We start from the raw sequence: 26,772 nt of genomic DNA on the forward strand, positions 1-26,772 counted from the left end.
GAGGACTAATATCCCAATTTGACTGAAACGTAAAATAATGAACCAATGTATACTCCCCACCATGACTTATGGAAGTGAAACTTGGGCACTCACCAAAAGAATGGAAGAGAAGCTGACAACTACACAGTGAAGAATGGAACGAATTATATTGGGAATCAGACTGTTAGATAAGAAGAGAAACACATGGATTATGCAGCAAACTCAACTAAAGGACATTCTTATCAAAACTAAAGAACTAAAATGGTCTTGGAGCAGGACACATAGCTCGAAGACATGATGACAGATGGACTAAGAAAATAACAGAATGGTACCCAAGAGGAGCTAAGAGAAAATCTGGAAGACAACAATGGAGATGGACAGATGAAATTCATGAGTTTGTGGGTAGTAAATGGATGGCCATTGCACAAAACAGAAGGAACTGGAAAGTTGCTGGAGAGGCCTTCATCCTGCAGTGGATTGAAAATGGCTGATGATGATGATATTATTTTTGCTTGTGCTTTGTTTTTGTTCGTGTGAACATCACTATTTTTTCGTAACATTAAACATATTTTTTTACTGAAACCCATCATTTTATTTCCGTTTTTGCTCTGTGGCACAATAATTTATTATTATTAATATTAATACAGAGCATGCAGGCCTTTTTGCTTACATTGAATGATATCCAGGTAATTCATACATTAACAGATGTTATTTGAAAGAGTTCAGCATGATAAAAGTTCAGTGAATGATCATATAATTCTTAAACATAGCTAAAAGATTGGGTAGGACTTAAATCAATGTGGCTATGCACTAGCCTAGCAGAAACTGTGTGTGTGTGTTGAAAATATTGAAATTTGTACATTAAATTTTTTGTAAACTTGAAAATATGTGAAAGGCTTGTTAATGAAAGTTTATGGAAATTATGATGTTAATGGGAAGTGGGATAGTTTTCAAGTGTTTTTTTCAGAGCTTTTGTAAGGAAAAACTTTTTTCCTTGGATATTAATTTTGATGTTAATGGGAAGTGGGATAGTTTTCAAGTGTTTTTTCAGAGCTTTTGTAAGGAAAAACTTTTTTCCTTGGATATAAAGTGGTCTCCCATTGATATCCTGAAACAATGAAAATATTGATTTGTACCATCATTCAGATCAATTACTGAACATTCAAGAAATTGCTTAAGACGTGTTTCTTTTGGTTTCACATCCAACTTTTGATAAGGATTTGGGCTTGGTAAGCACCAAGTTTGTTCCATAGTTCTGACTAGAAATCAAAGACAGCATTTCATCTGAAATGCTGTTTGAGCAAGCTATGTAATATCCTGCATTTTTAATAAAAATTATAGAGGCAATGATTAAATCTCACATTGGTACACTGTGATTATCACTGCCACCAGTAGTGTGTTATACCTTCATGGGGCCTGAGGCAAAATGGTTTTTGGGAGCCCCGTCAACATTAATTATTGAATGTGCTTCTGCCACTCAATATTTAATGTTCTTTCATTGATTTTTTTATGTTTCTTACACTCATTAAAATCAAAAACTGCTGAATTATTCTGCTATACCTCAATTCTGATTGAATATTCACTCAGAGCTGGTTGATAAAATTGTGGCTTCCTTCTCCATGCTACTGTACTGCCTTAAGCATAAGGGTGCCAGCAGCGCCAGTTACGTACAAGGCAGTCTTTATTTTTAACTGGCGCTGCTGGCACCCTTATCAAAAATCTCACTAGTGTGTGTGAGTGAGAAATCTACAAGTTCCACTCAATATCCAGAAATTTAAAATCTCTAATTATAAGACATTCTGATTTTCTGACCCACCTAAGATAACATCAGTAGATATTCTTGCCTCCTTTCTATTTAAGTGTATCCCATCCCTGTAGAAGCAGTGTCTCCTATTAACAAGTACAGATTGGAGGAAGAATCCCTGATCCCAATTTATCCTTCAGCATGTTGTCATTCAAGGATTATAGAGTTATTATAAAGTAGCTACACAACTTTGTACGCTGATAGTTAACAGTGTCATAGATAAAATGAATGGGTATATGGCAGTACAGAAAGATTGTCACAATCGTTAATTTTTTTTTATTTATTTACAATTAACAATTATGTCTGTCCCACCAGAGGCACAGTAGCATCAATAAAATTGTGGAGTTCACTGGTGCCAAAAAAGATGCAGCGCTTTTGATTTCAGGACATTTTCCTAGAAATATTCTCTCTTTTAACCATAGGAAGGAGGCTTGATGCAGATACAATTTAAGTAATTTGTAATGCAAACCAGACAACAGTTCTGGGATGATTTAATCCTTATTTTATAAATAATCCTCCCAACAGAAATTTTGCTATATTGATGGCAGAAATATCATGAATAAGGGAATTCTTATGAATCATGCAGAGAAAACAGGTAGACCAACAGAGTGGTGAAACAGTGACACGATTGAAATCAGATGGATGAGATGAGATGAGATGTAACCCCAAAAACTCAAAATGTGCAAGCCATGAACTAGGTTTGCTACAACCAGCTATTTATAAGTGCTACGAAAATGTTTGCAGCTGAAGCGTTACTGCTATCAAATGGTGCAATCAGCCACAAATAAAGACAAAGTGAATCGCACCAATTTCTGGGTTGAAATGCAGGCATGACATGATGGTGAAAATGGCTTTCTCTAGCTTATCAAGTTCAGTGATGAATCCACATTTTGCATTTGTGGCTACTTCAACATGCATCTTGTTCATATTTGGGGCACAGAAAAACGAAGTGAATGCTTACTTGAACATATTCACGACACCCAAAAGTCAATGTGTTCTGTGCTTTGAGCTCAGAGAAAGTTTGCAAGTCTTTCTTTTTTCATAAAAAAAAAAAAAAAATCATCACCTGGGTTGTTTATCTCAATATGCTCAAGAATATTCTAATACCACAAATCAGGGCAGATGACACCAGTGGATGATTGTTCTTCCGACATGGCACTCACCTCATCATCAAGAATGACATCGTGCTTGGATCAGCACTTCCAATCCATCTTCCAAGGAAGATGGGTTGGTCATTTGGGTCCCATTCATTAGCCTCTACAATCTCCAGATTTTGATACCAATGGATTTCCACCTTTGGGGTTTTCAAAAATGATGTATATTGACTATTGGTCAATATAATGATTGTTTTTAGAAATAAACAAGGAGTTACCTTTTATTCAGTCAGTAGGATTTCTTCTTTACCAATTCTCCTTATGCAAATAAATTATGAAATGATACGTTAAAACCAGATTACATAATTTAAAACTCATGTTCCTCATTATTGACACAGGGCAGTCCAATACTCCAGGATCACAATGGTGAACCCGACCCCCCCAGAAATATCAAAACCCCCATGCAACCTTTAGTGAATACGAAAGAAATACTATTAAAATGAGATAAAAGTACGATAAAACAATGAATTTAAAATGCACTAAAAATTCCTCCCTTAAGCGGAATAAAACTTTTCAGCAAGTGTCATGTTCACAGGGTGGAATGAAACTAACGAACCGTGTGTGTGTGTTCGTTCGTTCAGAATCTTATAAATAGAAGATTAGTCTTTGGTAAGCATGCATTCAAATAACCACGAATCAGATAAGAGAAATGGACGTCGAATGATAATAGAGTTTTTTTTTGTAATTTCGTTTCTAAAGTTTCAGCAATCAATAACTTAGTATAATTACGTTGAATATTTAAAATTTTGGCTTCATTAAACAGGAATGTGTGGTTTTCATTAATGGCACGGAATGCCAGTTCCGATGCATCCGCACGTGATGCACGGACTGATGCTACATGTTGCTTAACCCTCGAGTTTAAAATACATCTGGTAGATCCAATGTAAGAAGAATCACAATCCTTGCATGAAATGTGGTGGACGAGGTCATGTGTTTGTTCTGAAGTCAAAAGTACCATGTGATTTTTTAGCGTTGCTTATAATTTACGGCCCAGTTTTTGCTACTATTTTCATTTCTGTACCTCTAAAAAGGTTGTCAATTTGTCTATACCAGCGTTCAACATACGGTATTGAAATAAAATATTTTTATTAATCCTGTCATTATGTTTGTTATTGATTATTTTGTCTTTAGCTTCTAATTTAATGCTATTGATAGAGGTAATCGGGTATCTTCTATTTAGGAACCTATTCGTCAGCTCTTCTATTTCTATCTGTAGGGCAAGCTGTGTTGAAGAGTGTTTGAATGCATTTAAGAACTGGTTTAACATGATCGACCTTTTATGAGTATGAGTGGTAGCTACTATAGCATAGGAACATCCCCATATTCATAGGCTTACAATAAATACTGAAATTAATATTTTTGCCATCCCTCTTAAGTGTAAAGTTTAAAAAAATTAAGAACTTTGTTTCTTCTTGTTCTTTCTCCAGTGTAAATTTTAACCTAATGTGCATATTATTAAAAGTTTGAAAAACTTCGTTTATAGTGTCATTATCCATTATAATGAGGATGTCATCGAGTTATCTTCCATAATATGTGATTTTTTGGTGTTAACTGTGTTAAATGTATATTTTGTAATCTATCTAAATACAACTCTGATATTAGGCCGCTCAAGTTTAAACCCATAGGCAAACCGAAAATCTGTCTATAAATCTTACTTTCAAATAAAATATAATTAGCCTCAACCAGTAACTTAATTAGCTCAAATATCTCTTATGTATTATATATTTTTAATAAATAATAATTATATATTGGTCAATATAATGATGTATATTGGCCTATACCAAAGAATGTGGTTGAACTGAAGGCCAGAATTACTGCTGCAGTAGCAAAAACCCCTGCAGTAACCCCTAAAACACTGTGAAAAGTGTGGAAGGAGCTTGATTTTCATTTGAATCTTTGTCAAATAACTGTTGGTGCCCATATTCAAAATCTGTAGCTTTAGCCCATCAAAACTTTTGGTGTTCCTCTTTAATTTGGTGTATTTATCTTTCAGCAGTTTCTAAAATTATGGTGCTTATAATTATTTAAAGTTGTTAAGTTACTTTATAATAACCTTGTATGTTAGATCTTTGATAAATAATTAAATATTAATTACTTTCCTTGTTTTTAATTTCATCATATTTGAAATTCTCTGAGAATAAGGTGGTTAATCTGAAGAACTAGTTAAGGGAGTTGTCTACTGTTATTGTTTGAAATAATATGCAGTAATTGAATTAGTCATCTTGACTATTAAATTTTAGTTTATTTTAATGTACATTACTTGTACTGAAGATCTGTAGTAACACTGCTTTACAATAAATAGCAAATGGTAGTCAGGATTTAATGAGATTCATGTGCATTATTTTCTTTATAGTTATAATGGTTGTTTGCCACAGGGAGAGAGGGGAAGAAGAAAAAGTAAGTTTGAACTCTATAGAAGATCAGTTTCAAATGGAGTCAGGAAGTCAAAGCATTATATAGTAAAAACTCCTCAATCTTCTAAGGTACTATGACATTTATGACTTTGCCTGTACATATCTGTGCTAGTCATTTGTTTTAACTTTTTAAATATTTAAGCAATGCCTAACACCAATCTGTCCAGTTGAGTACATTTACAAAAATTATGACCCTTATTTTCCAACTTTACTCTGTTTTAGCAGATGCAGAAAGTCCACCTTTCATTTAATTAAAAATAATTCAAGAGATTAGTTCATGATATTTATTAATCATTGAAAACTGCAACAAAGCAAAAGGATTACCACTCAGAGATTGAATTAAATATATTTTTATTGTTATATTATTTTTCAATATTTTTAACGTTTGTTTTAACATTTCAAAGTTTTTAATTATAGCATAATGTCATGAGCATGCCATGCTCATCTGCACATTTTCAATGCCGACTGGGCTAGCCAGGTGGGTAAAGTGCTTGCCTGGCAACCCAAAGTTTGCGGGGTTCGAATCCCACCTCGGGCTTGGATCAGAGCACATGGCACAGAAGCCGATGTGCCAACAACTAACAAAAAAATATTTTCAATTTTTGGAAGGGAAGATTTTTTTAATCACTCTTATTTTCTAAAACATAACAGCTGCCTAACAGATAAATAACATCATGTTCTTAAAAAAATAATGTTTTCAGGTGTTATTGTTCTTGTTTCAATAATTTATCAAAAAAATTAATATTATACATAGAATGTACACAGGTGTGCAATTGTCTTGCATAACCAAAGCACTTAAATAATGTTCTGTTTGTAATGTTTTAATAAAATGTGGAATTAGTTTATCATATTTATACACTGTCATTTTATTGTAAATATGTGCAAATTCAGAATTTCTAAACAATTTTACAGTGTCTATTAAATAGATCAAAAATTATTGATCTATCTTACTCCACAGAGCAATAAGCAATGTAGTATTCTGCAGTTAGAGAACACTTTCTCAGAAAGTGTTCTCTAATGCAGAATAATTTCTGAATAATTGCTTAGAAAAATTACTGGAAAGGAAAGAAAAAAAAAAACACATGTTGTACCTTGCACTCAAGAAAGATGTTTTATGGGAAAACATCCTTGGCTTGGAAGAGATTAGCAAAATCCAAGCCAAGCACTTCCTAATTGACACTAATGACACTAAACGAAAAAAGAAATTGACAAATTTTTTGTGAACTCACCAACACTGTTACTCATCAATGCCAAATCTTGCTGCTGAGACTTGGTTAGACAATAAGAGAATTAGCATCCCGAAATTTGATTGCGCGGTTCTATCCAACACTCCACTGTACATATATTGCCAGTGGGCCGAACACTGACTGTCAAATCAGTCGTCTGTCGATTGGACCACAGCCTAAGTATGCGTAATAATGTGTACCTTGTCCCTCTTGTTGTGATATATTGCGATTCCAGCTGTCCGTTTGGGATGCTGACACTCTCATTGTCTAACCAAGTCTCAGATAGCAGCAAGATTTGGCACTGCTGCATAACAGTGTCGTGGTGCACCCATAGGCTTTGGCAGCTGAATGAGAGAACTGAGAGTTCCTTCCTATCGTGGATGAATTTGAGCAAGCTGCCCTGTCTTGTTTGTAGCCAATTAGTCGCAAGCCTGGAAAACTCGTTTTGTAAATCGATGGTGGATGTAGCATTTCTCAGGCTGTGGTCCAATCTCTTGTCGCTGGTTGACGAGACAATGTAAAGTCCATTGATGTCAGTTACACGTGACAACGACATAAACCAGCTGCTGTTCATGCCCCTTTTCGAACTCATAAACCACTGTATCGAACGTGCCATGCCACCTTACGACTTGTGTATTGTTGTTGAACAAGCAGATATGAGAGGAAAGTGATTTCTTTTGGCACAGATTGTGCGGTTGTTCAACCATATACTTGCAGTTTGTCTTACAAAAGGCACAGCTGCGGGACTGATTTGTTTGATTGTATCTATCTTGCTGCCTTCTTGTGAACTAACTTTCCGATCTTAGACGAGGTGGTAAATTCAAGCCACAATTGTTGTATTTGATCTTGGATAATATACCTGAGCCCATCAGTAACATCCACATTGGTAGTGACAATATATGGCTTTCTAACGGCCAATGGGAGCTCATAGGGTAATCCCCCAATGTCGATAACCAACATTTTATAGAGTTTCTGGCAAAAGTGTGCTCCTTGCTCTGCATTCTTGCATGGCTGTTCCACTTTATTTTCTGCGGCACTGAGGATAGTGCAGTTGTACTCATTGTTGGAATTATGTTGCAAGTAGAGTCATATACCATTTAGGCAGAGGCTATCGGCTTCCTCTTGAGCAAAGAAACATGACTCCATAGTTCTAGCTCATTCTGATCTAATTTAGGCCCGTTACCAATTTTGGTTAACACACGAGAATGCAATGTTTGACTGGCACATAACTTAATTGAGCTCGTAGTATTTGATGTCGCACCAGAGAGTGGGGCCAGTGATGCGCTGCTTTATCTGTTTATAGACCAGGGTTGCACAAACTGGAGGCAGCTGCTGTAAGTCCCCGATTGGGAACCTGCCCTGCCCACCAGAGCTCATTTCAACATTTCCGGTTATCTGTTTTAGCCTCGCGTCCATTTGCAATAACAGTTCGACACCGATCATACTGACTCTGTCGATTATTAGCGTTCTGATGTACTTAAACAGCGATCTGTATTGTTGTGCGACTTCCACCGACAGAAGCAGATTTCTCAAAGTGGATATCTTGAGGGGCAGTGTGCACAGTGGTTCCTTTTATCGCAATGGCAGCCTTTCCACTTGAAGTGCATGTAATGTAGGCATTACAATACCAGTCTGTATTGCTGAAGTGGTTGTATATTTCCATCAAGAGGTGAATCGCAAACGTTTTGCACAACCAGCTGGGCGGGTCAAGGATATTTGAATTGGTTTGTAATTAGGAGAAAACTGACTCCAAATTACAGAAATCCTCATTGGTCATTAAGTTTGCGTATTTCTTTGCAATTGCACCAAGTTGGTTGAGTGTGGTGATCTGTGCTTTAGATCCTCATTCGTCTCGCTGTCTGGATGTAAAAGTCTCAAGTGGTCTTTTCACGGTCACATAACAAGGCTATGCAGGACATTACCACATGCTTCATTGGGGTTGCCGTCATCATAGACTTGACACATTGCCTTACAAATTTCCATCACTTTGGAAATGTCCAAGTTCGATTCATACAATTTATGCTGTTGTAGTATGAGCTCCTCATTTTCATCATAGATCTTGACATATGTCATCTCTGACAGTATTGCTGTTTCCTCTTTGCAAAATGGAATGTGCAGCGTTACCATCTTGTGCTTGTAGTCATTGATATCCTGAGCCATGTAATAGTTTCAATATCATATTATGCGTGGATACTGTAATTTCTTGCAGATCCCATTAGTGTGCATGTGTAATTTGCGACAAAGTAAGACAGAGTAACATGATCTGAATGGTGTGGTCTCTTCTTGTATTTATCACACCAATCCTCCACAAGGTTCTCCTCGTTCTTCTCTTTGTTGAACTTCCTCTCTGTTGCTCAGTCAGCCGTGGAAATGTGGAAATGTAAACTACAGTAATGTCGCAGAGCTCTCCGACATGACTGGTGTAGCAAGTACCAGGCGGCTTCTTGAGCCTCGTGATCTTGACACTATCGAGCATGTCAATGGATAGTTTTCTAGTGATTTCAACAGCTTCAAACTCTGGGTGCTTGTTGATGATCTGATGCTATAAACTGCTGATCCTTGGTACGTCTCATTCCCATACTTAGCGACATGCACAGCGCAGTATTCCTCCGTAATGATTTAGATGTCTGTGTTTAATTTCAAAATGTTACAGATGAACGGATTGTGCCACTTCTCACTCAGTTGACATTTGAGAAATATCTTTGGCCGATTTATGCCAGCTCTGAGTACATCAAATAATATTCATAGGAGTTTCCATTGTTTGTGAATGATCAATAATATATTTACAATACAAAAGCTCTTTTATTTCATAATCAATATATACAAATCAACTTATCTAAAAGAAACCCGAAGAATGTTTCACATAAAACCATCTACCCACTTGCTAGGCACATGTGTCGAGCATGTGTGGTGGATGGTTTTATGTGAAATAACTTCTGTTTTACTTCAGTCCAAAATATTTAGTGTGACCAATGTAATGTTTTATGCTTGTGCCCGCTACTTACTCTGCCGAATCAACGATAGCGACTAAATGATGTCATTAGCATCGTTTAGGAAGTGACATCATTTGTGTCATTTCAGTCTCGCATTTTCGTCTCGTCTCTCATTTAAGAAGCAACGTCATTTCCGTTTCACATTTTCATGATGGTCAAATGGTTTTACTTTGGTCCAAAAATTTACTTGGTGTCTCCAAAGATGTTTTCATATCAAAAAAGAATTCCTAACAGCTTCCAAATAAAATTAGGCATTGACAAAGTTCTAAGTGTTAGAAGTATATAAAAATAAAAAAAGAGTTTTGTAGACTATCCCCCTCTGCTGTTTGCCGGTGGAGAGTGTTTATAACAGCAATGGTCTGCACTCAGATAGGTTCCCAAGTTATGTCAGGTCCAGAAATGTTAAGTTATTGTTTAGATTCAACTTTTCTTTCAAAATAGTTCATGTTAAAAATGAAAAAAATAAAGACAGCATCTGTAAGACAAACAGAAATTATATTTGACATAACAAATAAAATTATAATACATCATATGTAGAAAGTAAACATGTATGTGGTGAGCTTGTGTAATTTTCTATTATATTAGCAGACAAATTGTTCCACTCCACTTCGTCTCTGGGTTAATAAAGTAAAAAGAAGTCAATCTCTTTCAATACGTGCATTTTTGAATCGGGTCCTTTTTGTATTAGTGAAGTTACCGGTAAATGTGTGATTTTCTGTTAAATAAAAGAACAGTTTCTTCAGCCTCAAAACAATTTGTGCATTAATTATTTCAAAGAAACTGTTTAAATGTGCCCCACGCCAAACTTTTGTTACTGTTTTCCTGCATTAGCTTGCTTCTGTTTAGCTTTTTATTCACCATTGTGAAATTTGCCTTCCATTATTTCATAATTCCTCTAAATAAATTCCAATTTGACTGTAAAAGCAGTTACTATTTAATTCCTTTACGTTAAAACCCTTAATTGAAACCTTATAATTATATACTATCCAGTTCCTTTTAACTCAGCTATTAACAACTCTTCTAGGAGTTAAAAACTGACTTAAAAGGAACCGGATTGACATGCTGCGAAATTGAAATCCATCAATCTTAATGTATTCATCCTCAGTGTTGTTCTACCAAATGTCTCACCTGTCTCATCTATAATCTTTAAAATGTCAATGCTCCTTTAGTAAAACAAATAACTTAAACTTATTTGTTGTACTAAACTTTGTTTTTATCCAGTTCTATTAACTTTGACAGGTTTCCTGAGTAATATCTTCTGTTCCTTGAATAATTTCAGATCCAGCTTCTTGATAATGCTGTAAGTGATAAAGGATTAATGTTTCAACTCTATCTACAATCACTTTCAGTTGTAGGATGATGCATTTAAATAGTACAGTCGATTCCGGTTATTTGGGACACAACTGGACTAGTGCATTTTGGCCCAATTAAGCGGCTGCTCCAATTATCCAAAGTTTCACGTAAATGGTTAAAAATACAATGGCCCCGCTTTACAATTGGTTCATTGCAATCAAATCACATTACGATGGTGTCACCATCGTAAAGTACCGTTCACTATACAATGTGTAGTAAGCGCCGGTCATTGTGATCACATTTGTGAATTGAATTTTAATTCTATTAAACAGCGATTCTAATTAGCGAAAATAGGAGGAATAATATCCACAAGCTACAAAAGTAAAGATATATTAAACACAAATTTACCCTTTATTACCTTACCAATTAAAAAATACATGATAATCAGAATAATTAATACATAGTGCAATATGTACATACGAACTAGTTGACATTTCTGTTCACTGACATTTGTGGGTGGGGGTTAAAATTTAAAACATTAAAAAAATAAGCAATCAATAACAAAGAACACGGCACACACAAATTGCAAGTAACACAATGTGCACAAGTGAGAATGGAGTAACAAGTTACGAAGCTTTAAATATAGGAATGAAGAGAAGATTTTGAAAACAAATTTTTTTATATGATTGAAGATTCCATGGAAGTGTAAATGCATTTCACCATAATAATCCACAGCATTCCAGCTGTCTGTATTACCGAAAATTCAATAAGATCAAGTTTACTATCTGTTTATGATAGATTGCACTAACAGAAAAGCCCAATAAACAGGTGACTGCTAATTGTTTTATGGTTGTGACTGCCAGAATTCTGAACGAACCACGTGGTATGGTCGGAGACAATCATAGGGTAATCTGCTGCGGTCTCCTGTCCTGATTAAACGGCATGTTGTCCCAATTAAGCGAAGTAAACCCTGGCTATTTTCTCAATTAGGTTCTTTTTTTAAGATTTGCCCCAAATAAACGACTGCCCTGATTAACTGGAATCCACTGTATTAGCATTAGCAATGGCCACATGGCGCAAGGAAGTCTATGGCTTTTACTGCACCAGCTAAAAAAATAAAAAATAAATGATAATAAGAAGAAAATTTTAAAAAATAAATAATTAATAAAAGAAAAGGAGATAGACAACCTATGTGTTTCTGTCCTTGTGTAGGTAATTATCCAGCTGACCTTTGAATTTCCTCAAACTGTCAGCCTCTACCACTCATGTAGGTAACTTATTCCAGTGATTTACAACGGTGAAAATTTTGACCTTATTCATTTTACTTATGCTTCTCAATGCCTTAAACACCTCAATCAAGTCTCCTCTAAGGTACCTAGTTTCCATGGTCTGCAACCCACGTATTCAGTCTTTGGATATCCTTTTGCCAATCGCACCAGGTGAGTTACCCCTCTTTGGGCTCTTTCGAGAAGCTGTCTTTCTTTAGGTGTGGTCTCCATACTTGAACACGGTATTCCAAATGTTCTAAAATAAATTTAAGGCTGAACTACACAAATATTTGGAGTAACCAGATGGGTGAGATGGGAAGGTTTTTGGTTTTTTTTGGCTGATGCTCTATAAGCTTGCTTTCTTCCATCATATGCCTCAACTAATGCTAATGCGGGTTAATAACAGCCTTATATAATGCATTTATGATGTCCTTATCTCTACAAGCAAATGTTCGATAAATCATCGATAGGACACTATGGACTTTCCTTGTAATCTGTCTACAATGCTCCGAGAACTTCATGTCTGACTGCATCATAACACCAAAGTCCCTTTCCTCTACTACTGGCTTCAGTTCAACTCCAAGTGTATAAGTTATTTTGGGGTTACTGTTCTCCAAGTGTAATACCTTACACTTTTCTGGATTAAAACATAGCTGCCATTTTTCTGACCATTCCTGAAGTCTATCTAGGTCACTCTGAAGAAGCTCTGCTTGGTGGTGATCATTAACTACTCTGCATATCTTTACATCATCTGCAAAATTAGACATGTCCTCTACCCCTTCATCGGTGTCATTTATGAAAATCCAAAACAACAGTGGTCTTAATACTGATTCTTACATCAACCCAATCTGAGGAATAACCATTTATCACAACCCTCTACCTCCTGCCCTGAAGCTATCCTGCTATCCATCTAAAGATTTTCCCTGTAATTCCAACATGTTCCAGCATATAAAGTAACAGCTCGTGTGGGACTGAGTCAAAGGCTTTGCTGAAATCCAAATAAACAGTGTCGAAATTATTTCCTAAATCCAGCTCTTGAGTGACCCTGTCAAAATAGCTAACCAGATTAGTTAAACATGATTTTTTTCCTTTACAAAACCATGCTGAGTATCCTTCAGAATTCCATTTCTATCAAAGTGATCCTGAATTCCACCCTTGATCATTGCCTTCATGATTTTCCTTACTACTGAAGTTAGGCTGACCGGCTGATAATATCCCATTTCGCTCTTAGAACCGCCCTTATGTATTGGAGATACATAGTGGCATAGTGTTTTGTGGAAGGCGCCACCGGTGGTTTCCCACATCTGCACCAGAGTACTCTGTGAAGAATTTACAGAATCTCTGTAAAAGCCAGAAAAAGTGTGGTGTCTGGTTTGTGACAGAGCTGTGCTGTGGTCTGTTGTTCTGTCTCTGGCTGCTTAGCCGCAAGGCCCCTAAGGGAACCCCACGTTGCCCGCCACCACCACTGGGAGGTGAGCCAGGCTGCCCATTATACTCTGGCTGGCCTCCGCCAGGGTTGTCTGAGCTTCCTGACGGAGACAAAAAAAAAAAATATATATATATATATATATATATATATATATATATATATATAGATATAATAATAAAAAAAAAAGGGAGAGAGAGAGAGGGGCATAGAAGAATAGAGGATTTGAGGGGGAATGAATTTGGGTGGGTTGACAGTGGAGTATAAATCCACCCTAATTGGGCGAAGTATAGGAAAGAGTGTGGGTTTAAAAAATCACAGGGGACAGGTGCCCCTGTGTAATTGTCAATGGCATAGTGCCTGTAGATCCCGCACTGAGGTCAGTGCCAGCAATCCCGCACCTAATTGGTGCCAGCAGTATATCCTACCCATTTCAGGTTTGCGATGACTTAAATCCCGCACTCCAAGGAGTGCCAGCATCCCGCACCTTGGATGGTGCCTGCAATAGATCCTACCCTATTAGGGTTTGCATGATTATGTCTGCGTTTTCCAGGGGAATAGAGAGTTATCCCACGCCGGTCCGGTTTAGTTTTTGGGCTCTGAGTTCTGCAATCTTAGCTCGCCTAAGAGCAAATGTTTCCTGCGCGTAGGTGGTTAATGCCTTATAGGTATGTTCCTCGAGTAGCAGAGTGGATTCTTGATTATGAGGGTTTCTCTGTATTGGAGATACATTGGCACTTTTCCAATCCAATCACTCCTGAGTCCAGTGATGCTCTCCTAATTAGCCTCAATGGTTTGATGCACTCACTTGCCGCCTCCCTTAAGATTATAGGGTATATGCCATCAACCCCAGGAGCCTTGGTGGCCTGTAGATTCAAATGGTTTTTCATTAAATAATTATGTGAAATTTCAGTATCATTATTTAGATATTTTTTGACTTCACTCCCATAATTTCTCTTTGACATAAGGGGTTTTTCTTCTGTAAATATTGATACAAAGTAACTTTTGAGTTCATCTGCAACTTCAGCTGGGGTATCTAATACTATCCCATGTCCATTACTTAAGGGTCCGATCTGGTTTGACCTTCTCTTTGCATTTATATATGTGAAAGTTTCCTTATCTCTACTCTTTGCCATCGATTTCTCATAATCTGCCTTTGCTGGCTTAACCTTTTCTGTGCACTATTATAGATCACTTTGTAGTTGTTATATATGTTTTTATTGTTCAGTAACTTTTCTATGCCGTCTTTTTCTGCTAAATAATCTGGCAACATCATTATTCGTTGAACTTTGACTCCTTGCGGAGTATTTTTTTTAATGGTATATATGCCTTCAAGGCTTCTGTTGTTAATGTTTTAAAAGTATACCATAATTCAGTTGTATTCACTATCTGTGCCAATATCTACCCGTTAAAGGGGACCATATAGCACCTTAAGACATCGTAATTTCCTTTTCTGAAATTATAACCCATTCCTTTGCCTTTAACTACTGCTCTCGCTCTTTCTCTCTCTCTCTCTCTCTCTCTCTCTCTCTCTCTCTCTCTCTCTCTCTCTCTCTCTCTCTCTCTCTCTCTCTCTCACACACACACACCGTAGAGCTCTGTGGTCACTTGCTGCTACTGGTTCCTGTACTGCCAGCCCTTATTATATTTATTTTAATTTGCCTGTACTGTACTGTCATCTCATTCATGGGTGATGATGAGGTCTAGAATATTCTTTTCCCTAGTATTTTCCCTGACATGTTGATACAAATAGTGATCATCTGGTTGATTTAAAAATTTAGTCCATCGTGTGGAGTTTCTTTCCCATTTGTCCAATCAATTAGAGGCAAATTAAAATAAATAGAATAAGACTTTCATGCTTACTTGCCCATTCCATTTGCATGTAGAGGCTCTCATTGTAATCTTCACAATCACCTGGCCTGTAGATTTCTCCCACTCTCATTATACCTTTGCTTCCGACTATCTCACACCATACAGATTCTATAACATGCAAAACGTTTGATTCTGGGACAGTTTCCGTTGCCCTCAGGCTGCTTTTAATGAGAAGCATGATCCCACCACCCCTTCTATCTGCCCTATCCTTCCTAAATACATTCTACATATTGTACTGAAACTCATCCACTATCTCCGGGTGGCACCACATTTCCATATGTCAGCGTTACTTGTCCTAATCAGCAGTTCAAATTTGCTCATTTTATTGACGACACTTCTGACATTACTGTATAAACAATTAAGACTTAGTGTTCTTGTATAGTTAACTACCCTGACATACCCCTTAAATTTATTTAAACTCACTTCCCTGGCATTAGCTACCTGCTCATTTGAAATGTTTCCCGCCCTCAGAACAGCTGGCTAATATGTTCTGTTGCGATAACAAACAAGAATTCTTGAGGCATGTGCAAGTGTTACTTTGACCAATATTATCAGCTAAATGCATATCTGTATTACCCTTGTCTCCCCAAACTAGCAGTTTCCCTGAACCTTGAAGGTATCCTCAATAATACTTGCAAAAACTCTTGCACCACCTTTGTTTAAATGTATCCTGTTTCTACAAAAGATTCTTTCTACCTCCAAGTGCTGGCCAAGCTGCGATAGAAATTTCCCCCCAAAACCCTTTCAGAGTCCTTCAAGTCTTGAGTCAATCCCACAAGGCTTTCATTATATAATCCCTCCTGCCATGCCTGGACAGAATTGCAGACACAGCCATTGTGACCTAACTCATGGCATTTCTTCAGAATGGTCATATAATATAGGTCCTTGACCTTATTTAGTTTCGGGATCAGAATCTTCAGCCTGAAAATCACAAGGCAATAAAGCAGGCTTTATTGCCTTGTGACTCTAGTGTGATCCTTCTTAAAATGTCCCCGAGAGGCCTGGAGTGAAATCAGCCTTGCATGTCTGATTGTAATGACCCATTTTCCCACATCTCAAACAAACTACTTTCTTTGACGTCTTATTAGTTATTCTTTCTGATCTTCAGTAACTGACCTAGAGGAAATGTCAAGTGAAGCCTTTTTCTATTTAGCCACACTCTGCTTGACAAAGCAGAGTCTCTCCTTTCTTTCTCTTCTGATGCCTTCTAATTCCTTTTGAAACTCTAAAACTTCTGGTCTCCTTCTCATGCAGTCAGGAGCTTCAACTGGGGGACTTTTGAATTTCTGCCATTTGAATATCATTATATTGTAGAAAGGTAACTTTACTATTTTATTCCAGCTTTAGGTTAAAACTCTTCACTTCCTCTACTATCCACTGCCTTACTCTCTTGTTGCAAAGCCTTCCTCTCTTAACAGATTGGGGCACTTGTGGATGTCCTGGAAGTCTCTTCTGAATATTTCTTGTCATTGCCTCATCAATACCCAAGATGAAATGATGGAAGGTCAGTCTTAACAAAATATTCATCACAAGACTTTGTGTAGATGTTCCCTTTCAGCCAAGAGTTATGTGATAAAATGAGTTTGCAGTCTCCTCTGGTTTCTCTTATAAAGTCGTTTATTATAAAAATGGCAAGTCTGCCTAACATTCGTAGAAAAATGACTAAACAAGAGCTTTTCTCAAAACAGAATGGGAATTTATACTCGTCAAATCCTGAGAGTCATTTACAACATTTTTAGCTTTCCCTGTAGCCTAGATATAACTACTGTCATCAAGTCATCATACTCCAAAAGGTTCTCCGCTGTAACCTTTCTGTGTCCTTGAGAAAGGCAGAAACAAATTATTGATCCTCTGCAGAAAAATTAGCAGTTTAAACAAATGTCTTTCCAAATATCTATGATCTAAGTGTGGAGTGGTATTCACAACCCAAATTGGGAATATTAGAAATTGAACTGGAAGGATTCACTTTTAATCTTTCAGTGATTCACCAAATTTAATCAAAAGAAGAGAACTTTCCAAAAGATATTACAATGAGCAATATTATTTTCACCATTTACAGAATTAGAATCCAGTCAAATGTAAGCCCCAATACATAACAGCTTCCTTCATATTTTTGTACTAAGCCCTTTCAACCAAGTGCAACATACACAATATCCAACATCTCTATTATCTTGTCCAAAAAAAAAAATCCTAACAGCTTCCAAATAAAAATAGGCATGGGCAAAGTTCTATGCATTAAAGTATATCAAAATAAAATCACGAAAAAGGATTTGTAGACTGCACCCCCTCATGCTGTTCCCCAGTAAAGAATATTTATATCAACAACACTCTACACTTAGATGAGCACTTTCCCATTGGCAAAGTGGCCAGAAACAATTACACAGCACAAACATAACATTACAGATATTTCTGGTCATTTACAGAGTTTCTGGAGCCACCCTACATAAGATATGCTACATGTCTACTATACATGCACGTTGTGGCACTGTCATCGTATCAACCACCCGTGAACACAGCTGACTTTGGGGTGAAAAGCAGCTTTTGTCATGTGACATGGTGACAACTTGGTTGTATTGCCACCAGCAATCATGCCCAACTTTTATTGTGAAGCAATTCTGATTGAATTTGAAAGTTGTGTACTGCTTGGAAATTTTTAAACAATAGCCCATGAGAATACTCCATGTGGAGAAACAAGTGTCAAATGCTGAGCGTCTTCTTATGCCATTGCAAACAAGCACAGGTGCTTGAAAATCATTTGCCATTAAACACAACCATAATGCATGTGGAAGTAAAAGAAGCTCCAGTGCAAGTATGAAGCACTTGCAACTTTCACACATAAAACAGTTTCAATCAAAATTTGAAAGTCACGTATCACCTGAAAATATTTTTATTTTTTTAATTATTTTATTTATTTTTTTTTCTTGACATTCCAAGTGACAAAAGTTTGACATTGTTCACTGCATCACTTGGCTGTTACAATGAATGAAATAGGCTTCAAAAATTTTTTTTTTTTTTTTTGATTTGGTAGTTGTTGGCGCATCGGCTTCTGTGGCCATATTGCACCTCCCAAGGTTTTTGCAGTACTTTGATCCAAGCCCGAGGCGGGAATCGAACCCGCGACCTTTGGGTTGCCAGGCAGGTACTTTACCCACTCGGCTAGCCCGGTCGGCTTCAAAAATTTGCCATGAAACACATTTGATGGCACAAAGAACTCCCAACCTCACATGAAAAACAGCACAGATCAATATCAGAAATTTTTTTTTTTACACAGTGGAATAGTTGACATACATCCTTAAAAAGGTGAAAGCACTGATGATATTGATTAAGAAAAAATTAAGAATTAAAATCAGTTGACAAATGCATTACTTTAAATCTGAAAACTTTATCAGAAAATTGAAACAAACAAGTTAATTAATGTACACAATGCATTACATTTCAGGCACATTATCAAATAATGATAATTCATGATTTATAACAAAAGAAAAAAAAAAGCAATAAATTTTATGCCCAAACAGAATTTCATTTTTCACGTGGCAACAAACATAATATCCAGTATTGGTGGCTCCAGAAGCTACACTATATAGTATATGGATAATCTCTGTGAAAAAGTATGACAGAATGAAATAACTGCCAGATTTCGATTTTAATGAATTTTGGACAGGCTCACTAAATGATTCCAAATGATCCAAAATTTCATGCGCTAGTGGTCGGATGGACAAAGAAATAACAGTTATCAGATTTCTATTGGTCCAATTTTAATGAAATTTGGAGTGTCTTGGGAAATCTTTCTAAAAGGCCTAAATACAAAATTTCATGGAAATCCATCTATTGGAAGTCAAGTTATTATGAGGATGGGGAAAAAATAAATAAATAAAATAGTCATTGCCCGATCGATTCCTTTGGCCTAATTTTAATGAATTTTGGAATGGCTTAGCAAATCTCTTTAAAATGACCAAGTATAAAATTTCATTAAAATACATCACTGAGAGTTGAGTTGTTACATGCGGACAGACAAACAAATGCAATGAATACAATAGCCTCATTATGCATATATGCTAATACATCTAAATGGTAAATGAAGTGGGTAAACGAAATGCAAAAGGCTTTGCAGAAAAAACTATGAAACCTTTCTGGTGACAAAAGTGATAATTCTGGATATCATTGCTCAAACGTTCAGACTTTTTAATGTAAAATTCTGTATCATATTGGAATGCATCTGAAAATATCAAAATTTGTATCTTTTAACACTTTTCAGATAATATCAATTTTAATACGTGTGTCTCCTGACACCCACTGCACTGAGGGTGTGCAGTGGGTGTCAGGAGGCAGTTGTTATGACCTGTGTTATAAACAAAAAGCATTATACCCAAAACTAAAGGTTATCTAATTTTTTTTTTTTTTTTTTTTTAAATGAATGCACAGCGAATGAACTTTTCTATTTTGCCATCAGTAGATGAAAAGGGCTAAATGCTTTAACCTGTTAGCTACCTGTATTTGAGAGAACTTGTTCAATATGCTGTAATTAGAAATAACAACATCTCAAAAAATCCTCAACGTTCCAAAAATTCATAAATAAAAACAAACACTTTTGGGCTGAGCTGCAAATCAAAAAAAAAAAAAAAAAAAAAAAAAATTTATTGGAAGTTTATTCTATATACAGTAGAGCCCAGATAAGAAATTCCTACATAAGAAGTTTTCCCCTGTACTACTAGGTTTGGCTTCTTAAATTCAAATTTCACCTCTATACAGGTAACCCTCGTATTATAACACAGTAGTTAGGTTCCTATAAAATGTTGTGTTGTGCGAAACCATGTTATACAGGACTAACAAAAAAAAAAAAAAGTACAAAAATTAGGCTATGTTCCAAAAGCTAACAAAAATATACCATTCTGGATTTCGTGTATCGTCTGCTCTCTTTAAAAAATCAGTAATCTGGGTTTGTTTGTTTTTTGATAAATCTTTGTGAATTTCATCGTATGGAACTAAGCATTTTTGAAGCCCCTTTTGAACTTTGGGCTCCTTTCATTCAAGAATCTGCATCCAAAAAATAAGATTCTAATTTCTCGGCTAACTTTATGCCTTCCTGTATGCTTTTTAGTATAAAATTTGGTATAAAATAAAATCATCTGTGCTATCATCCTCCCTGGCAACCCAAAGGTCGCGGGTTCGATTCCCGCCTCGGGCTTGGATCAAAGTACTGCAAAACCTTGGGAGGTGCAATATGGCCACAGAAGCCGATGCGCCAACAACTACCAAATCAATCAAAAAGCTATCATCCTCTGAATTGATTTGGTTGGTTTATCTCCGATGCCATTCTCACCAAATCCGTTCGTCAGCCTCTTTTTCTACCAGATATGATTACTGAATGCCTTCATTAATCATATCTTATTTTTTTTTTTTTTTTTTTTTAGGAGCAGTGGCGACTGAGGCCATGTTATTCTGTTTATTGTCTATAAATTGCATGTGTCCTGAGGTTGATTTTCTGTTTTGGTGGACGAAAAACCTGTGTTTCCTGGAGAGAAAAAAAACCATGCTACCTTCATCTGAGCCTGACTAACACCCACATTGTGAAAAAGACCGGTAAAAATTCCTCCCATCATCGACAGGATTCGAACTCAGGTCTTGAGTGAAATGGTGGGCAATTCTATAAACTGTGCTACCCACTAGGGCTTTAATAGTCATATCATCAAAACCTTCCCCTCCTACCAACGTAGCAAGTTCTACTATCGCACCGATTCCGTTTTCTGCCTATTCGACCATATTTCCTGAATGAATAGACTCTGACCATACATTTTTCCACACGCATTTAATGTTGACGGTTTTACTTCTTTCAATGATAAAGCTATGATTCTGAAACAGTGAACAATTGAGAAATGTTTCCATGCCTCCATTACTTTAATAGATTCAGAATCATTTTTTTCCAAAATCCATTGTAGTGATTTTCTGGTGTAATGAGTTTTGAAGGTGGATATAATGCCTTGGTCTAATAGCTGAATGAAAGAAATTGTATTAACCTACTATAGTTGTATATAACTGTTGTAGTAGGAACATAACTTCACTGTTTGGATGACAAATCTTTTGGATGGCTATCCAATAGTAATAAAACTTTGAAATCTAGATTTTTCCACAAGTTCAATAGCACAGAATTTAACACAGGGATTTCCCAACAAAATAAAATATGGGGTTTCTCAATTTTTGTTTTTAACTAGTGAGTCAATAGCGGGGATTCAAAAAGAGTGGAAATGTTGAAAAATTACATCCAACATAATAGCAGAGTTTTCCCCGCACAAAACCTCAGAAATACCCTGTTATATGCAGTTTACCGAAATTCTATATAAGTGGTATATAAGTACAGTGGTACCATAAGTACCATGGTACTTATATACCACTTATATAGAACTTATATAGAATTGTGCAAAGATTGCCGGAATTTATCAACCGTGTTAGAGCATAACTGTGTTGTAGAAGTACCGTGTTATACGGAGGTTGCCTGTATGTTGTAATGTATTATTTTCCCCTCATAAGAAGTTTCCCGGGTAAAAAGTTTTCCTGCATAAAAAGTTTGTGATAAAGAATACACAGTGTATTATTATAATGACATTTTCCCACTTAATACGTTTTTAAATATAGAAATTCTTTATTTTTAATATTAAAAAATATTAAACAATATAAACATTTGATAATTGAACAAGTTATTACCAAGTAGCATTTTAGTTCATAGTAAACCACCAAAGTAGGTGAAATGGCATAGTTTTGTTCATCTCATATTGTGCGGATACCACTACCCCTGGGTGGTGGTATCCACCGAGAATAAGTAACATTAGTCTTATTAGTGGTGAAGCATTGCTTATTGAAGGTAGTGCAACATGAGGGCAACTCTTGTGAAGGTATTCACAATATTAGATATCACGAAAACGATGCCACTTACTTCGGTGATTTACTGCAAACTAAAATTATGTTACTCACTAACTTGTTCGATTAGTCAATTTTCCGTAGTCTGGTGCTTTTTTTTTTTTTGTTTAAAATTTTTGATATAATGGAAGCAACGTATTGCAATTGTTTTCATCAATATCCATAATTGGATAGCTTAGACTGTGTGAAGCATTTGCCGTTAAGTTTTGATTTTTCTGAACAGTTCTGGATTACTTAGTGGATCGTTCTGTCTTATTGTAATTGTGGCCTTTTAAGGTATGTTGAAACTCAACATACCTTAAAAGGCCACAAAAGGAGCTCCAACTTGATAATGAGTTTAATGAACAGTTGAGCAATTAGAAAGCCTCAGTTTAAAAATGTTTCCCATAAGCAGAGTAAAATATTTATAATTCTGAAATAGTACTTAAAAATGATCTTTAACTTATGTATGTGTATCATTTTTGAAGGAGGAGGGAGACAGAGAATTAATCCTTTGCGGTACAGCATTATCAATCAGACAAATGATTAGTTGAAATATTCAAAAATTATTTATTTTTGACATGAACTAATATATTGCTGCCTCCGTAGCCAGGTGGGAAGGAGCAGCAGCGCGTAGCACACACTTCTTGATTAGACTGGGGTTCAAGCCCGTCACCACCAAATACGGAGGATGCGGAAAGGTCCGGGAATGACCACTGCATATCCCGGAGCAATATGGCCTTAGTTGCTAATGCTCCTAAAAAAAAAAAAAAAAAAAAAAAACCAAATATATATATATATATATATATATATATATATATATATATAAAACAGCATGATAAAACAGTTTAAAAGCTCTAATGCAATATTTCTTCCTGGAAAAAAATATTCACAAAGCCTTCCATCTAAATAATTGGCATGTTTTTCATTTTAGAGCCCCTACTTTGAATTACTTGTTTGTCCTCCTGTGCCACAGAAGCAACATTCTATACGGGAGATCAGAGACATGGTGTCACACAGATACCAGGAATGCAGAATTAGAATTTGGGGAGTACAATGTGTATAGAAATTATAGACAGGATAGGAAGGGAGAAAGGGTTAACACATAATCTAAGGAAATACAGGCAGTTGACATGGGTGTACAGTGCAGTTTGGTGTGACATAAGCACTGGAAAGCAAAATTGAGAGTAGGAGTGTGTTATAGGCCTAATGACTCTGATCAGTATAATGAACAACTGTACAGAGCAATAATGTGAGCCAGTAAATCATATTGTCTTGTAATGGGGAATTTTAATTTTCCAGATATTGATGGAATTTCTGGGTTGGTAACTCTCACACTAGCAAGGCTTTTGTGGATTTATTGGATGATTGTTTTCTACAGCAGCATGTTCAGAAAGCAACCCTCTGGTTGCTTTCCGAACATCAAGGAGTAATACTCTTGTTCTGATTATCATTAGTGATTTTTCATGCATTAAGAATCTGCAGATAAAGGAACCACTAAGTGCTGATCAAAGTGTATTGATGTGAAATTTACTCAAAGAGGTAACTACCATCAGGTATAAAGGGAAGGGTTTTTGCTTTCGTAAAGATGACTACAGTGGTCTCAGACGGTTTTTAAATTCTATACGGTGGGACCAACTGATGATGTTACCAATAGCAAATTCTAAATGGGAAGCATTCAAAGAATTAATCATGGAAGCGACTAATTTTTCATACCAATTAAGAAATATTGTTCAATATTTAGGCCTAAATGGATGTCAGATGAACTAATGAGACATCATGGATGGGATCTATCCAATTATATTAAAGGAGGTGGCAAAGGAAGTAAGCAGAGAAGAAAAATGTAAGGGATACATATAAATTAACAGGTGACACAGAACATGTGGTACATATCAGCTTGTCTGTAAACAAGTCACAAAGGAGGGTTAGGCAGAGGCAGATTATGAGAAATCTTTGGTAAAGGATGCAAAGAAAAACAGAAAAGACTTTAGTTACGTGAACTCTAGAAGGAAAAGAATGAATCAAGTTAGTCCACTTGATATCAATGGTTCCGATGTTAATGATCCTGCTCAGATAGCTGACAAATGGGATGAGTATTTTGCATCAACATTCACACATGAGGAATTCTGTAGGAAAGTGGAGGACAGAAGCTTAATAAACTGTGACATGGAGCTTAATGATTTTGTAATAACTCAGAACAAAGTGGAGGAGAAATTTTGAAGTTAAACATAAGAAAGGCACCTGGGATGGATGGGATCTATCCAATTATATTAATCATCATCATCATCAGCCATTTTCAATCCACTGCAGGATGAAGGCCTCTCCAGCAACTTTCCAGTTCCTTCTGTTTTGAGCACTGGCCATCCATTTACTACTCAAAAACTCATGAATTTCATCTATCCATCTCCGCCTTTGTCTTCCAGGTTTTCTTCTAGCTCCTCTTGGGTACCATTCTGTTATTTTCTTAGTCCATCTGTCATCATGTCTTCGAGCTATGTGTCCTGCCCAAGACCATTTTAGTTCTTTAGTTTTGATAAGAATGTCCTTTACTTGAGTTTGCTGCCTAATCCATGTGTTTCTCTTCTTATCTAACAGTCTGATTCCCAATATAATTCGTTCCATTCTTCGCTGTGTAGTTCTCAGCTTCTCTTCCATTCTTTTGGTGAGTGCCCAAGTTTCACTTCCATAAGTCATGGTGGGGAGTATACATTGATTCATTATTTTACGTTTCAGACAAACTGGGATATTGCTTTTCAGTATGTGACTATATTTCCTGAATGCTATCCATCCAAAATTTATTCTTCTCTTGACTTCCAGCCATTTATCATTATTACAGCTGATAACTTGTCCCAGATAAGTATATGACTCCACCTTTTCAATTACTGCTCCTTCAATCATTATTTCCCTTTCCGTGGCATACTTGTTCATCATTACTTTTGTTTTAGCCATATTCATCTTTAGTCCAAAATCCTTACTAACTGTGCATAACTGATTAAGATTTTCCTCTAATTCTTTGGGATCGTGGCTTATGACCACAATGTCATCTGCAAATCGTAAATGGTTTAGGTACTCTCCGTTCACATTGACTCCTTTCTGCGACCAGTCTAATCTTCTGAAAGCTTCCTCAAGGGCAGCAGTAAACAGCTTCGGAGATATTGTGTCTCCTTGTCGAACTCCTTTCTCGATTTTAAATTTGCTACTGTCTTTGTCTAGTCTAATAAAGGATGTAGCATTCTCATATATTTTCTTCAAAATCATAATATATGGAGTATCTATGCCTTGTCTTTCTAGTGCCCGAAACATTGCCTTATGCTGTATGGAGTCAAACGCCTTTTCATAATCCACAAACGCCAGGCATAATGGTGTTTTATATTCATTTGCTTTCTCCATTAGCTGTGATATTACGTGAAGGTGATCCATAGTTGAGAATCCTGTCCTAAAGCCAGCTTGCTCTTTCGGTTGATTCTCATCAAGTATTCTTTCTAATCTGTTAGTAATGACCCTTGTGAACAACTTGTAGATATGGGATAACAAGCTAATTGGTCTATAATTTCCAATTTCTGATTTATCTCCTTTCTTATGCAGCAAAACTATGATTGCATTATTCCACTGCTTAAGCGTCACACCTTTTCTAATGCACTTTGTGAAGAGCCTTGCCAGTTTTTGTGTTATGTCTCTTCCTCCCAATTTTAACAACTCTACAGTAACTTCATCTTCCCCCGGGGCTTTCCGATTCTTCATTTTCTTCAATGCATGTTCTACCTCATCAGGAAAAATATTGGGTATGTCGTATGTGTTGCTACTTTGTAATCCATCTTCCCCACTGCTGGTATCATTCCCTCGATCCTTGTATAATTCTCTATAGTAGTCTTCTGCTATTTGAATTATGCCTTTTCTGCTGTTTATAAGTACACCATCGCTATTCTTCAGTTTCAGTATCATTTGTCTTTCTGTATTACTGCTCATGGCTGCTGATTTAAATCCTTTGTTTTCCCTTAATGCTTGTTCTACTTTTCTTGTGTTAAATCTTCTTATGTCCTCTCTGAGTCTCTTTCTAATGGCTTTGCATAACTCAGTATACTCAATTTTCTCCCTGTCAGTGTTTTTCTTGCTCTTCATTTGTCGTCTTTGGTTCATCATGACAAGTGTTTCTTGACTAATTTTTTCTTCTTTGGATTTCTGTTTCCCTATAGGTTTCTTGGGCTTTATCACTTTCAGAAAGTTGTAATATTCCTCGTCGATATCTTGGTCCTGAGCAGTCTGCAGAAGCTCAAACTTGTTCTTAAGTTGGTTTTTTCTCCTCCTCTGTTTTTTCTCCTCCTCTGTTATTTCAAAGACCTTTGTATTATTTACTCGAGTCAGTTTTTTCCTTTCCTTTCCTACATCTATATCAAGTGTACATCTTACCATTCTGTGATCACTTCCAACATTTACCTTATTCAGGACGGTAAC

The 26,772-nt window shown here is 36.3% G+C and overlaps 1 protein-coding gene across 2 annotated transcripts in view; it reads left to right on the plus strand.

Moving 5' to 3' along the window:
- Positions 1-26,772, plus strand: part of Pli (E3 ubiquitin-protein ligase pellino) — a 189,349-nt gene that overhangs the window by 79,601 nt on the left and 82,976 nt on the right. For both annotated transcript variants that reach the window (XM_090375329.1, XM_090375328.1), the window contains exon 3: positions 5,291-5,420. In XM_090375329.1, coding sequence (XP_090231455.1) covers positions 5,291-5,420 — 130 coding nt within the window. The remainder of the gene's footprint in view (positions 1-5,290; positions 5,421-26,772) is intronic.

The sequence above is a fragment of the Mastigoproctus giganteus genome, chromosome 6 (assembly GCF_048544385.1).
Source record: "Mastigoproctus giganteus isolate SK-2022 chromosome 6, ASM4854438v1, whole genome shotgun sequence".
NCBI classification, from domain to species: Eukaryota; Metazoa; Arthropoda; class Arachnida; order Uropygi; family Thelyphonidae; genus Mastigoproctus; species Mastigoproctus giganteus.